At 53.3% G+C, this 13,967-nt stretch overlaps 1 protein-coding gene across 6 annotated transcripts in view; it reads left to right on the top strand.

Annotated features, from left to right (window-relative positions):
* The window catches only part of SAMD4A (sterile alpha motif domain containing 4A), a 108,810-nt gene extending 102,013 nt beyond the window's left edge, over positions 1-6,797 (top strand). For 3 of the 6 annotated variants that reach the window (XM_082058234.1, XM_082058231.1, XM_082058232.1), the window contains one exon: positions 1,220-2,450. In XM_082058234.1, the coding sequence (XP_081914360.1) occupies positions 1,220-1,401 (182 nt within the window). In that variant the 3' untranslated portion in view covers positions 1,402-2,450. Of the gene's footprint in view, positions 1-1,219; positions 2,451-3,325 lie in introns of those variants that run through there. The other 3 variants (XM_082058235.1, XM_082058233.1, XR_014184602.1) reach the window with 2 other exon arrangements.
* Positions 6,798-13,967: the final 7,170 nt, after the last annotated feature.

The following is a 13,967-nucleotide window of genomic DNA, read 5'->3' as shown; positions in this document are numbered from 1 at the left end:
CTGTCCCCATCTTTCTTATCAGCCCCTTTTAAGTACAGAAAGGCTGCAATAAGGTGTCACCGGCACCTTCTCTTCATTAGCCTTTAAATGTGCTTTTTTTTACCAACTCACTTACCATAACAATTTATACCGCAGGACAGGGATTTACACCCCCCTAGAAAAGTAAAACTCATCCATAAGCTTCCAGCATGGTTTCAGCTTGGCAGCTCCCCTTGCATCGCCAGCCTGCGGTGTTTTAGCTGCATAATTTAGGTGGCAAATGTCCTGTACAGCAAAAGCAGTGTCTGTTCTTGAGTACTGATTAAACACCAGGACAAGGGCACATTTCTGCAGGCGCTGAAGGAGAATTAATAGGTTTCTTTTTGCGTATTAGCCTGTGGTGAATCAGGACGTTGGAGGATTAGGGAGACAAAGATGCAGACCAAGTCGCGAGGAAAATAAGCAATAATGTGGGGTTGGGCTCCCAAAATACTTTTCCTTGGGCTGTGGGGACCTCAGCCCTCCTGGACCTCATCCTGTGCAGCTGGTGGCCAGCAGGAGATGTCGTCCATCAGTGGCACCAGCTGTATTTGCAAAGCGTTTTGCTGCAAAGGGGAGGGTGTTTTGGTGCTGTAGAATCAGTCCTGGGCATCGCAGCAAACCAGACTTAGTCCTCTGCCTTTTTTTGTGCTCAACCCCTGCCTGGGGACGTGGCAGCAGGGACGTGGGCGACCAAGCGGCGGCCAAGCCGGCCAGGGAAGAGCCGTCCAGCAGCTGTGCCGGTCTGTGCTGCCATCCCACGTCCGAGCGTCGCCCTGCCTGCGCGCTGCCTGCACGGGCAGCTCCGGCCCCGCTGCTCCCGGCCGCTGCTCCAACATTTTAGACACATGGAGGATTTTTGCAGGGCCTGTGCAAGGGCAGGGGGTCCCGCTCTCACCCCAGCTCCCCCCGCAGCGTCTCTAACCTGGACCCCTCATTTCCATCCACCTTCCACATTGACTCTACACAGACTTACCCCTTATCGATAAGGACGAGGGGGATGATGACTATTCTTTGCAAACGTCCCTTGCTGGAGGTGATTGCCTTGGGAAGCAAAGCGCTGCCATAGTCCGGCCATGCGGTCAGACCCTCCTGGGGCATCTTTCGGGTGGTTTCCTACCCCACATGCACCCACAGGCTGGGGATGTGGGAGGCAGGAAGGATCCCCTGACCAAGGTCTCTTGTCCCTTTGTCCCCGCAGAGTTCCAGGTGCCGGTGACAGAACCTGACATCAACAACAGGCTGGAGTCCCTGTGCCTGAGCATGACGGAGCACGCGCTCAGCGGTGAGCACTCCCTCCTCCTGGGGCTCTTCCAGCACGTCCACGCCGCCTCCGCCGAGCCCCCCGCCACCCCAAAAAGCTGGGACAGGCTGTGGCTGTGAGGGGCCGGCACGGCGGCGGGGCTGGATGCAGGGATGCTCCCGGCGATGCTCCCGAGGGAAGCTGGACGGGGACATTGGCTTCTCTCGGTGAGGCAGCTGGGGCAGAGGGGTAAAACCCAACACAGCACCCAGCACTAGTGGAGTCCGTGCTTATTAGCCACTAGTTAGCTTGCTAATAATAATTAGTATTAGCTCGCTAATCTGTTACTAGTTTCTTGATAAAGCCCTTGCCACCGGAGCACTCGGGTGGTTCACAGGCTTTGGAGGATTTTACCCTTCTGCCATCAGTGTCCCCCGTTTGACGGGGGGTGCGGGAGCCCCAAGGCCGAAGGCTGAAAGCCTGCTGGGCGCTGTGCCGGGCGCTGTGCCGGGCGCTGTGCCGTGGGTGCCGGCGGCTCCTTCCCGCACGTGGGGTGGCCGCAGGTGCCGGCAGCGTGAGCGGGCACGGGGAGGGAGGACGAGGCAGAAGAACAGGCAGGGAAGCTGGAAAAGGCAGTGGCAGCGAGATGGAGAGGCGAGCACGGCAAAAGTCACCAGCACCGCAAGCACCCGCTGCCCGTGCGTTGGACCCCAAAACACGGACGATGACCCCTTGGCGATGGAATGAGTGTGGCCGCCGGCATCACCCAGACCCTCCCGAAAAACCAGCTGTGGTCTCGCCCCCGGCAATCCCCGGACTGCGCCGAGCAGCTGAGAACGGATCCTTCAGGAGGATGGTGCTGCCGGGTCACAGCACCGGCGCAGCTCCCTGCAGCGATGCCACAGCCCGTCCCGGGGACAGGGACACCAGAGCAAGGACTGCGAGAGGCAGCGGCGCCCTGGCAGTGCCACCGCAGCGTCCCCGGCCGGGAAAACAAGGACACTTGTGTCACCCGAAGCGTTTCTCCAGCGTGTGCCCAGCGAGGCTTAGCTGTCTTGTTCCTCCGCAGGGTACTGTTCCTCCGAGTTATTTTTGCCAGGTCGCATACCCCAAGCCTCTCCAAACCGGTCGTGCTATAAATAGCTCTTAAAATAATAAACCTTTCGGGGGAGAAAAAAAAAAAAAGGCGTAACAAACCTGTTTGTTTTTAGTCTCAAGGAGGGAGGTGGTGGTGACGCCCTGGGTAGCGTAACAGGGGGTGCTCTGTTCGGGCTGCCCCCCCACCGCCGCTCTCCACCCTGGATATGGGGGTTTGGGTTGGGGACGGGGGGTGGTCGGGGCCGGTAAAGGGCTGGAGGGTTGGAAACACTGTTTGGGGTGTTGATTTCTGGCCCCAAAAGAGCTGCTGGTGCTGGGGGGGGTGAAGGAAGGGGGGCTGCTGGCAGCAGGGTCATTGGTGCGTTTTTGGGATGGGTCGTGGACCCCTCGCTCCTGGGCTGGGGGCTGTGGCTGGACGTGTCCCCGCTGTCACAGGACATTGGGGATGGGGGCACTTTGGGGGTAGAAACAACCCCTGGGGGCTTTTTTTCCTGCCATTATCCTCAGATTTTGCATCTTCTGCAGCGTTGCAGGGCTGGGTTTGCTGGGGGGCAAGGTCCCCCCCAGGACCGGCTCCATCCCCTCACCCGGGCAGTGGGTCTTGAACTTGTCCCACCGTGGGGGAGTCCCAGACCCGCACCCACCTTGCGGCGAGTCCAGGCTGCCCAGAAACGCCCCCAGCTCCTGGGACAGGGACGTGGCAGGAGCCTGGGGTGGTGTTGGGACAGGGACTCAGGGAGGGGGCTGCCATGGGGACAGATGGTGGCACAAAGACACTAACAGAGAACTGACACCCCAAAACCCTTCAGCACACCCTCAGGGAGGTGGCGGGAGGGGGATGGCCCCGTGGTGCCACCTCGCCGCAAGAACCGTGACTTGGGGATGCTGTGGGGGTCCATCCCCCCAAATCGGGGGGTACCGGCCGCTCACCAGGGGCTGTTCCTAATCCGCTTTTTCCCCTTGCAGATGGTGTCGACCGAACCTCCACGATCTAGAAGGCGTCGCGGCGGGGACGCTGGCCAGGAGAACAACAACTGCTGCGGGTCCAGCGGCGAGGTCGGGGCTTCCGGGAGCCTCAGCGAGCGCTTTGCATCCTTTCTCCTCTCTTTCCTCTTTCTCTCTCTCTCTCTCTCTCTCCTGTTTTAATTTCGTGAATGTGTAGATTGTCCTTGTGAACATATCATTAGACTTTGGAATTTGTGTTGTCATTTATTACATCCATGCTAAGCGGGGGGGGAGGCAAACAAAAAAAATATCAGTGATGATGATGATGATGATGCAAACGCATGGGGAGGGTGTGGGGGATGCGGCAGGAGAGTGCTGACAATGGGGGTTCACCGGAGCGCCGTGGGCAAACCCTGTTTCTGGACAAGGATACAAATTCATATCAAATATCATATGTGTGACCAAAAAAAACAAACCCCTTTGGGGGATTTGCCTGTCCCACCGGAGCCTTCGGGGCCAGGGGTCCCATCCTTTGAGTTTCGCTGTGTTGCGAGCCCACATTTAAAATAAAATAAACTAAAATAACCCCCAAATTTCCTTTCAGTTTAGCCAAGAGCATCCGCAGGTTTGAGGCAGCGTTGTGACAGGGCAGCGGAGGGTGGGTGACACCTGCCGGTGCGGGTCGGTCCCCCCATCCCTGCGGCCCCCATGCAGGTTGGGGTTCAGGGATGGGGGGCACATCTCGCCCAGCGGTGGTCCCGGGGGATGTCGGCAAAGCGGGGGGACGTTGGGTGAGTTTCTGTGTCTCTTGTCTTGCCTGCGTGGGTACCGGGAAGATGCTGCATCCGTGGCTTTACACATCTCCCCCCCGCCTGCCCAAACCCAGCAATGAGGGACTTTTCCAGCCCTGGGGTGACCGAGAAGGGATGAAGGAGGCTTGGGAGTCAGCGTGCAGATTTATTTAGCCAAATAAAATTTTTTAAAAAATAAAAAAGCCCTAAAGGGCAGCAAAACGCAGCTTCACGGCGTCATTTTCTCAGTATTAAACATACGCCGGGGAGGAGACGTAGTTGGCTCCTCGCCTGCTGCTGCGTTGCTTTTTATAACAAGGAGCTAAATTTGGTCCGAGGGCATTAAGCAGGTGAATCCGACTCGGCGCTGCTCAAGCCTGGGCTCAGAGCGACACCGGGGCCGGAAAAGCCGTCACACCCGCAGCGATGCCCACAGAATCACACAGAATCACAGTGTCAGGGATTGGAAGGGACCTCGAAAGACCATCCAGTCCAATCCCTCTGCTCCGCTGGGCCCGGCGCTAACATGATCAAATTAATTAACTAAAGGGAGGTGATAGGTGGGAGCAGCGATATTCCCAAAACATGGTGTGTGCCTATGGGCTGGGACGGACCGGAGCGGGGCTGGGGGCGCAGGGGAACCGGCGGCGATGGGAGATGTGTGAATCCATTTGCAGTGCAGCACTTTTAGGTTCTTTTTTTTCTCTTTTTTAACAAAAGAAGTGCCAAATGCGATGTTTTCTGTTTGCTGTTCTTGGCGTCCTGTTCTCTGGCAGGCAGGGGATGGGGAGATGTGCAGAGGGGGGAGCGGAGAAGGGAAAACCCGAAAGCGAGGGAGGTTTGACAAGGTGTGAGGAGGTGAAGGTGAAGCGGGGACTTGAGGGGGGGACACTTGTGTCACCCCCCTGAGCACCCCAGGGTGTCCGAAACTGAGGTGTGAACACAACAGCCGTAGCAAATATATTTAGGGAGCTGAATTACTATTTATTCCCTCGCCGACTATAGAAACAGAGGTTATCCGATTGCTGAGAGATATTATTTTGGATAGATTTCCTATTAACTTGCTATGGCTGGTGACCATGATAATGTCTGTTATTAACAACCACCAAATAATTCAAATGTTGTTGTTTTTTTTTTTCCTTTTGTTAAAAAAAAAAAACACAAAAAGCTTATTTTCCATGGACAGTGTATAGGTTAATAATGACTTAGTTGTGTTTGCCGTTTCGTGGGGGTTTTTTTAAGTAACATAATCAAGTGGCTTTGGTTGCGTTCTGCCTGGCTCTGGGTGCCTGTGCTGAGTGCAGGCGGCAGAGCTCCAGCCTAAGAATTTAAACAAAAAAATAGAAAAAAAAATATTTATAAAAAGAAAAAAAAAAAAACCACAAAACAAAGAAAACAAACCACAGTTGCATGAGTGAGGCTGTGAAGTCAAATCTTTAGTAATAAAGCGGCAGTGCCTTTCTTTTTTCTATTCACCCATTCACCCCCCACGTGTTTTTGTACCACGTGCGCGTCGTGGCGAGGGACGTGGCACCTGGGGTGGGCAGCACCCCCCCCCCCCCCGCTGTCCCCTGTCCCCCCAGCGCCCGCCGGGGACCTTTTACTGGTGCTGTTCCCCCGAACCGTCCCCGGCTGCAGCGGGGGGGCCGGGCAGCTCAGCGCCCGAGTGGCCTTGGGTCCGGCGGAGAGAAATAACACTAAATAACAACATAAATACACCTTTTCCTTCAAGGTGTCCATCCCCTCCCCGGGGACAAGGCCTGAGCTCGACTGGACTTGAGCTGGGCTTTGCTTTGGTTTGCTCAGCTCATTGTAAATGCATGGGAGGGGAAGGGGGGGGGTTAAGCCCGGCCAGCATCCAGCAGGATAAAACCAATCCAAAACTGTGATTTTTACGTGGAGCAAAGCTTGAGTTTGGTCAGCACTTAGGGACATTCTTTCTGTTGTCACCTTTCTCCATGTCGGGGTGCGGCCGTGCCCCTGGTTTGGCTTCTTTTGAATGTGCCTGATGGAAAGTGGGTCCTGCAGACGTCTATAATTTGCACACAGCGACGAGAACACTAAAGTTGATTTTATACGAGTCATCAGAGTTTGCAAAAGTGAGTTTTATTTTTTGTATTCCTTTATCTTTACTTAAAGGTGAATGTGTATTCCTCTGGGAGGAATAGGAAGAAAAAAAAAAACACAGGAATGTTAATAATGTTAAACAGAATACTTCCTCCCTTATTAATATATATAACCCTTATGTATTTATGCATATTGTAAGCTTACTTTAAAAAGCTTTGAATTCTTTTCTGTTGCATGCCGTTCCCGGGCAGCCTTTTATTGTACATGCATGCCTTGAGTCCTGGTTTTTCTGTACAAAGTTAGTGCACAAAGAACTATTTTTGCCTAGTTAATGTTGCCGAGCAATGCATATTTTTTAAAGCTTTTTTTTCTTTTTTTGTCATATATGGAAATAGCATGTTTGTTACATGTAAAAGCTTTCCTGATATAAAGAAATACTAATGTTTGGAGATGCCGGTCTTTGCAAGTGTACAGTTTTCATATGTTGTTCCCAGTGAAAACACCCTTCGTGATTTCCACTTGCTCCGATGTATTTATTACTCATTTCCTCCCGTGTAACTAGGAATCATGGCTATATTTCATATCAACGGCATATTGAAAGTGAAGGGAGATGATTAATACAAGGTTTTGTAACACTGGGGTGTGGCGCCTCCTTATTTACGCTCTTTTTGGCAGGTGGCCTCGTACTTTAAAAATACATATATATAATAATAGAATAAAAGAACTGGGCGGCCCCGTGGGGTACGGGAGGGGAGGGACGTGTGGTTATTATCTCTATAAACCCCATGGCAGGAGTTTGGTGCTGATGGGTCCCCGGCATTCCCCACGCAGCCCTTGGCTGCCCCTTTGGGGCGCCCACACCCCGGGAGCTGTTTAGAGACGGGACATTTTGCTTTAGAAATGAGCAGGAATTGGGGCTGGAGCTGTGGAGTGCACGGAGGAACCGGCTCGGAGATGTTTTGGTCGGGTTTTGAGGCCGGGTTGATTCTAGGCTTAAAATCACAGAATCACAGAATCGACTGGGTTGGAAAAGACCTCAGAGATCATCAAGTCCAACCCTTGGTCCAACTCCAGCCCATTGACTAGATCATGGCACTAAGTGCCATGTCCAATCTCAGCTTAAAAACCTCCAGGGCCGGCGAGACCAGCACCTCCCTGGGCAGCCATTCCAATGCCTGACACTCTCTCTGTAAAGAATTGCTTTCTAATACCCAGCCTAAATTTCCCCTGCACCTTTCAGACACATTTTGGGCCAGAGGTGGCCAGGGGGATGCTCTGAGGTGGCCACAGGGGGTGACAGGGACACAACCGTGACTTCTGGCCCGGGATGCTCGGGGAAGGGCTGGTTATCTCCAGGGGTGGTGGTCGCACAACCTCTATGTGCAGCCTGGTGCAGGGTTTCCTGTGTTTCTGCTCGTGGCCGTTGCCTCTTGTAGCTCTTTTTTATCCTCCCCATCAGATACGTCGGTGAGATCCCCCTCTGCTGCTCCAGGCTGAGCACGCACAGCTCCTGCAGGACCTTCTCAACAACTCCAAGCTCTAAATCATCATTCCAACCCCAACTATTCTATGGTTCTGTGCACACTGGCTCCCTGCACCCACCGTCCCTCGGCCCTCCCAATGTGAATAAAACATTGCCCAAACCCCAGCGAAATGCCATAAACACTTTGCCTTTGCACATACATGTGCCTGCCGGTCTCAAAGCACGGGGTTGTTGCACTAATAGAGGATGAAAGGGGAAAGGAAAACGCCCCGAGATGGAAAACTGGAGCCGGAGGGGCTGAAAAGGCTCCAAGAAATGCCCCAAGTGGTTGGGGGACTCCACGGGTCCTGCCGGTGGGTGACCTGGGAAAAGGCTTAAAAAGGGAGAAGGGGAAAAGCAGCATTTCCGTGCTGTCAGGAGCCGCTGGATGGCTCAGGACCGGTGACTCAAGGCTTTACCAACCTGTGCTCCCGCACTGCACCACGCTGAGCCCGTCCAGCCTGGGGGAGCTGGGCTCCCGTTCTCCTGCCCCACGGACACTGCAGCCCACATCCCACCCAGCTCTTGGGGACAAAGACAGGCTGGTGGCCCCTGTTTTAGCAGCTGTGGGCGTTTCCACGTCATCCCTGGCAGGTGTGGGATAACCCCAGCTTATCTTGTTAACAGGGTCTTTTCTACACCTACTCTAGTGATCATAGAATCATTGTGGTTGGGAGACAACCTCAATATCATCGTGTCCAACCATAACCCACCCCTGGCACTGGCCCATGTCCCTGAGAACCTCATCTCTGTTCAACCCTCCAGGGATGGTGACTCCAGCACTGCCCTGGGCAGCCTGTTCCAATGCCCAAAAACCCTTTGGGGAAGAAATTGTTCCCAATATCCAACCTCAGCCTCCCCTGGCGCAACTTGAGGCCGTTTCCTGGGTCCTGGATCTGCACCGGCTGCCGTGGAGCCGCCGGCACCACCGAGTGGAGCAGTTCGGTGGTGGATGGTCCACGTCTGTGTCCCTGCCGAGGACGGAGCCCAACGCCCAGCGCGGGCAGAGCCTGGAAGAGCAAAACAGCCGTTTGTTTTCCCTCTTTTCGCAAAGAAAACATCCCCGCTGACAGAGCCTGCTCAGAGGAGAAATTGCCCAGCTCAGCCAGAATTCCCACTTTTCTACAGAAAATAGACTTTTTGGCCAATTTTAAATAATAATAATAATTTAAAAAGTATATCATCATGGAAGGTTAGCCCCTGATTTTTGACGAACCAGCTCTATCTCCATCCCTGTGAAGATGGTGCGGGCGGGTGGGCATTTGCTCCCCAGGGCAGCATCCCCGGCAGCGGGATGCAGCCAAGGGTTTGGGTCCCCTTCTCCCACCCCCCAAGCCCCCAAACTGACATGGGGGTGACCCCAGACCTCCCCAGAAAAGCACTTCCAGCCTCCATGTAAGCTCTCGCTCCTCTCCCATGGTGAGCAGAGCTCGGGGCCGGGCTCAGCAGAGGGAGCCACAGACTGTGTGTCCCCAGCTGGTCCCCAGCCAGGCCATCGGTCCCCTCTGACCTTCAGCATCACCCAGCCAGAGCCAGGACCTTTGCAACCCCCATTCCACCTACCCCTCCTGCAGCTGCTTCCGCACAAAAACCTTCCCCATCCTCCTCTTTCTCTCCTCCAGCTGCATCGGCTCCTTGCAATAATATCCTTTTCCCTCCCAGTTTGTTTTCCCAGGTGATGAGAAGAGGTTGGAGAAGGAGGGTCCAGAGCAGACCACGGGGAGGCAGCCTGTGATTCAGGTCCCCATCGGGGCTGTCACCCTGCACAACCTCAAAACTAAACGAGATCCTAAATGAATTCTGAAAGTGACACCAACAGGGCAGTTTTTTAAGGCAAAGTTTTTGTTTTCCAATAATTAACAAACCTACGAGCTACAGAACTGTATCAATATCAGGATATTTTTGGCTGTGGCAGAAAACACACAAAGCACGATCTCTTCCTCCCTGTAGTAGGTAAAACAATAGGTAAAAACTAATTTACCATTTGTTTTCTCATAAAGATACCGCCCCACCAATCTGCTTGTAATACGGTCGCCAGTGCTGGAAGCTGATAACCATATTCATACAGGAAAAGGAAATGTTGCCTTTTTCCTTACACACGGATGCTCTGCAGCGTGTCCCGGCTGCGGACGCCGCAGGACACGGCAGCTGCACGGTGAGATGCAGCTTCTGCAGGGGATGCTGAGGGTGTGTGGGTGTTCATGGCCAGGGTGGGATGGAGATGAGGCACCAGCACCCTCCCGCAGCACCCAGTGAAGGGCTCCCCGTGTCACACGTGACGGTTGGGTGGTGGGAACCCACCCAGGAATCGCTCCCTCGGCGGCATCCGTACAACCCAGGCAAAAGAATCACCGTTGTGGTTTCTCTCGGCGCTTCTTTAAAGAGATGACGGCCCCTCAGAGCTCATCTGGCCTGGGTTCTGGTGGATTTTCAACCTTTGCTTTGCTGTTGCAAGCTCAGGACGGAGAAGCAGAGCAAATAAATGTAATGTGGTACAGTTCACTCTGCCAGCACCACCCCTGCAAAGCCCCAACAGCAAAAACACAATACAAAGTTGTTTAAAAAAAAAACCCCAATCCTTGCAATGATGTTCTTTGGGTATTATAGCAACATTTCTTTGAATACTGTGATTTATTTGCTGTCCTCCTTAACAGCCCAGTCCAAGATTTATTAAGAAGAGCTTTCATGTTTTATATCCTCTCAACTACAACATCACGACCGTGACTTTAAACACAGCTGGGGTGCGAAGCTTTTCCCCGCGGTTACTGCCCGGAGCTGGGCAGGCGGGCTCAGCCAAAGCCCAAAGGTCACGGGGGCTGGGGGGGCTGCCCCAACACCCACAACTCGCTCAAGGGCAGGGGCAGAAACCAGAGGCCAGGTAACGAGCAATTTGAGCTCATTAGACATCCGTGAGCTGCTGTGATGGCTTCACAAAGCTTCCCAGATGACCAGAGGCACCAACCACAGCCACTAAATCACTCAGAAGGCAGATTTTTTTTTTTTGGCTAGAAAGAGTGGGTTTTGGTGTCCCTTGGGTAAAATGCCCCAGGAAAGGCAGGAGCTCTTCTGATGCTCCTCCAACAAATGCTGAGCGGTACTCGGCTTCAGTGAGATGTGGACAACAGCTCAGGAACCCATACAGCACCAGCAGACATCCTGGGTTAACAGCTGGACTTGATCTTAAAGGTCTTTTCCAACCAAAATGATTCTATGATTCTGTGACACCCAGTCCTGCTCGAACTTGTGCTGCTGAACCCCCAGAGCCACCTCTCGGGGCTTTCCCAGCCGGCTGGTACAGGTTCACAGAACCACAGAATGTCAGGGCTTGGAAGGGACCTGGAAAGCTCATCCAGTGCAATCCCCCCATGGAGCAGGAACACCCAGATGAGGTTACACAGGAAGGTGTCCAGGCGGGTTGGAATGTCTGCACAGAAGGAGACTCCACAACCTCCCTGGGCAGCCTGGGCCACGCTCTGCCACCCTCACTGGGAACAAGATTCTTCTCAAATTTAAATGGAACCTCCTTGTGTTCCAGTTTGAACCCACTGCCCCTTGTCCTGTCACTGGTTGTCACCAAGAAGACCCTGGCTCCATCCTCCTGACACTCACCCTTCATATATTGATCACCATTAACAAGGTCACCCCTCAGTCTTCTCCAGCTCCAGAGCCCCAGCTCCCTCAGCCTTTCCTCACACGGGAGATGCTCCACTCCCTTCAGCATCTTGGTGGCTGCGCTGGACTCTCTCCAGCAGTTCCCTGTCCTGCTGGAACTGAGGGGCCACAACTGGACACAATATTCCAGGTGTGGTCTCCCCAGGGCAGAGCAGAGGGGCAGGAGAACCTCTCTGACCTACTGACCACCCCCTTCTAATCCACCCCAGGTACCATTGGCTTCCTGGCCACAAGGGGCCAGTGCTGGCTCATGGTCATCCTGCTGTCCCCAGGACCTCCAGGTCCCTTTCCCCTCAGACCTCCCTCCCAAAGCCCCCACCACAGGGCTGGCTGTGTTTCCATGAGCACAGGTTGGGTTGGGCTGGTACCTCTCACATCTTTGGGCAGTCATTATTCGCCACCTGCCTGACCTATCTTGACGGCCAGCAGCAGGACCTCGTACACAAGAGGGTGCTTTGTAGAAGACATTTTCAGACTGTGTTTTTTAGTGGAGAATAAAGATCTACCATGGCCTTGGGAGCATGAAGACAGCAGGAGGGCCAGTCACAAGCAATGCAGTGGGGCCTAGGTATCTACCCAGGGTTTCCAGGAGAGGCATCCCCACCTCCAGCAAGTTCCCACATCAGGGACAGGCAGGACATGCTGGAAGAGCAAGTGACACACCAGTTGGGTCTCTGTAGCGAATTCACACCACAGCCCAAGGGAACCAAGGCCTCTTCTTCAGGCTGAGAGAGCTGGGATTGTTCAGCCTGGAGAAGAGAAGGCTCCAGGGAGACCTTATTGTGGCCTTTCAGACTTAAATGGGGATGATAAGAAAGATGGGGACAGACTTTTTAGCAGGGCCTGTTGTGACAGGACAAGGGGTGAGGGGTTTAAACTAAAGGAGGGAGATCCAGGCCGGACATGAGGAAGAAATTGTTGGCCCTGAAGGTGGTGAGAGCCTGGCCCAGGTTGGCCAGAGCGGTGGTGGCTGAACCATCCCTGGAGACATCCCAGGCCAGGCTGGACGGGGCTCTGAGCAACCTGAGCTGGTGAAGATGTCCCTGCTCATGGCAGGGGGGGCACTGGATGAATTTGAAGGTCCCTTCCAACCCAAACTGTTCTGTGATCCTAAGATTCTTCACACCATGAGACAAGCGGGACTCAGCACCTCCCAGGCCTCCAGCTGGGAAAAGTTGCCTGAACTGACACACAAACTTGTGCCACGAGGTGGAACCAAGGGGAGGTGACCAAAGAGCCTGCGCCAGGACCTGGCCAAGCACAGCACGGGGACTCATTGACCCATCACTCCACAGCACATGTGCAGAGGATGGGAGACACCCCAAATTAAATCACAGCAATTAATAAAGCACAAAGAAACCGTTTCTATGGACAACTCTTGAGGAAAACAAATGAGAAGCAACATGTACTACTGGAGGGCATCAGGGGGTGAATGGAGCACTTGCCAAAGCAGGTGGGATCTTGGGATACATGGTAGGCCAAGGGTGGGGGGTTGCCAACTTAATATCAGCTTTTGATTCTTGTTCAGATTTGGTTCTTATTGCTCCTCTCTAGGCTTCTGAGCTGTAAACACTTTCAAGATGAACATTTTTTTCACGCCTATGAAAACAGATTTTCCCATGGTCACAAAAGCAGGCAGGCTCCTCCCCAGCCCCACACTCCAACAACATTGCTTGCAGAAGAGCCTGTTTTGGCAAACAGGCCGTTTCCCACCACAATTACCAGCTTTAATATACAGCCCTGGGAAACACAGAAGTAACTCAGCTTCATGACAAAGACAATTGCCAATGCTCCTGGGGCTTCCCAGGAGGGTTATTTCCAAATAGGACAGAAAAACAAAACAAAGATTATAAACAACCCCCCCAAGAAAAACCCCACAAAGGGCTGGATGGGGCTTTCATTCATTTCTCCTCCATTTCTGGCTGTCACAGCTTTGCACACAAAGCCCAGCAGATCCTCCATCCCAAAAACTTCTCTGGTTGCCTTTTCCTCCACCCTGACCTGGTTTATCTTGTGCAGGTAAGATTAAAGCAGCAACTGCTAATTTTCATATAGGCATTTCCTTTCTTCTTTTCAGGCTGAGATCTGTAAATTATTGTGCTTTTCCACCCTGAAGCTCAGCAGTATGTGCATCCTGGGAGGCTGGAGGCTGGCAGGAGTGTCTTTAAGATGATGTCCCCACCCCAAGGGAAGCGTCCCCAGGCTGAGCTCATTGCTGTGCATGGTACAGAGTGGGGTGACCCAACCAAGACTTCAGCTTCAAGGTCTCTGGTCACACCTGCTTCCCATCTGCTGTTCAGATAGATTTGTTCAGGTCATTTAAACAGGTGGCCAAGAACCATTTGTTTCCTCAGTAAAGTGTGATGAGGCATCCAGAATGGCTTTGGAAGTGCTCAAGAGGCCCATAAACCCACATGAGCCTTGATGCATGCAAAAGCTGCTCCAAAGCAGCCACTGCTTCCCACCTTCTCTGTCCTGATGGATTTGTATTTGCTGTCAATTCTTCTGGCACAAAGGACCACAAAGAAGAAGGTGACACCAAATCTCAAAGGGCTTTTTGCTGCCCAGTCAACACATGGGGGCACATCAGGGAACAACAGCAACTTCTGTC

The sequence above is a fragment of the Streptopelia decaocto genome (assembly GCF_964273445.1).
Source record: "Streptopelia decaocto genome assembly, chromosome: 7".
Classification (NCBI taxonomy): Eukaryota; Metazoa; Chordata; class Aves; order Columbiformes; family Columbidae; genus Streptopelia; species Streptopelia decaocto.
The sequence above is the reverse complement of the archived record's forward strand: the minus strand, read 5'-3'. Positions and strand labels throughout refer to the sequence as shown.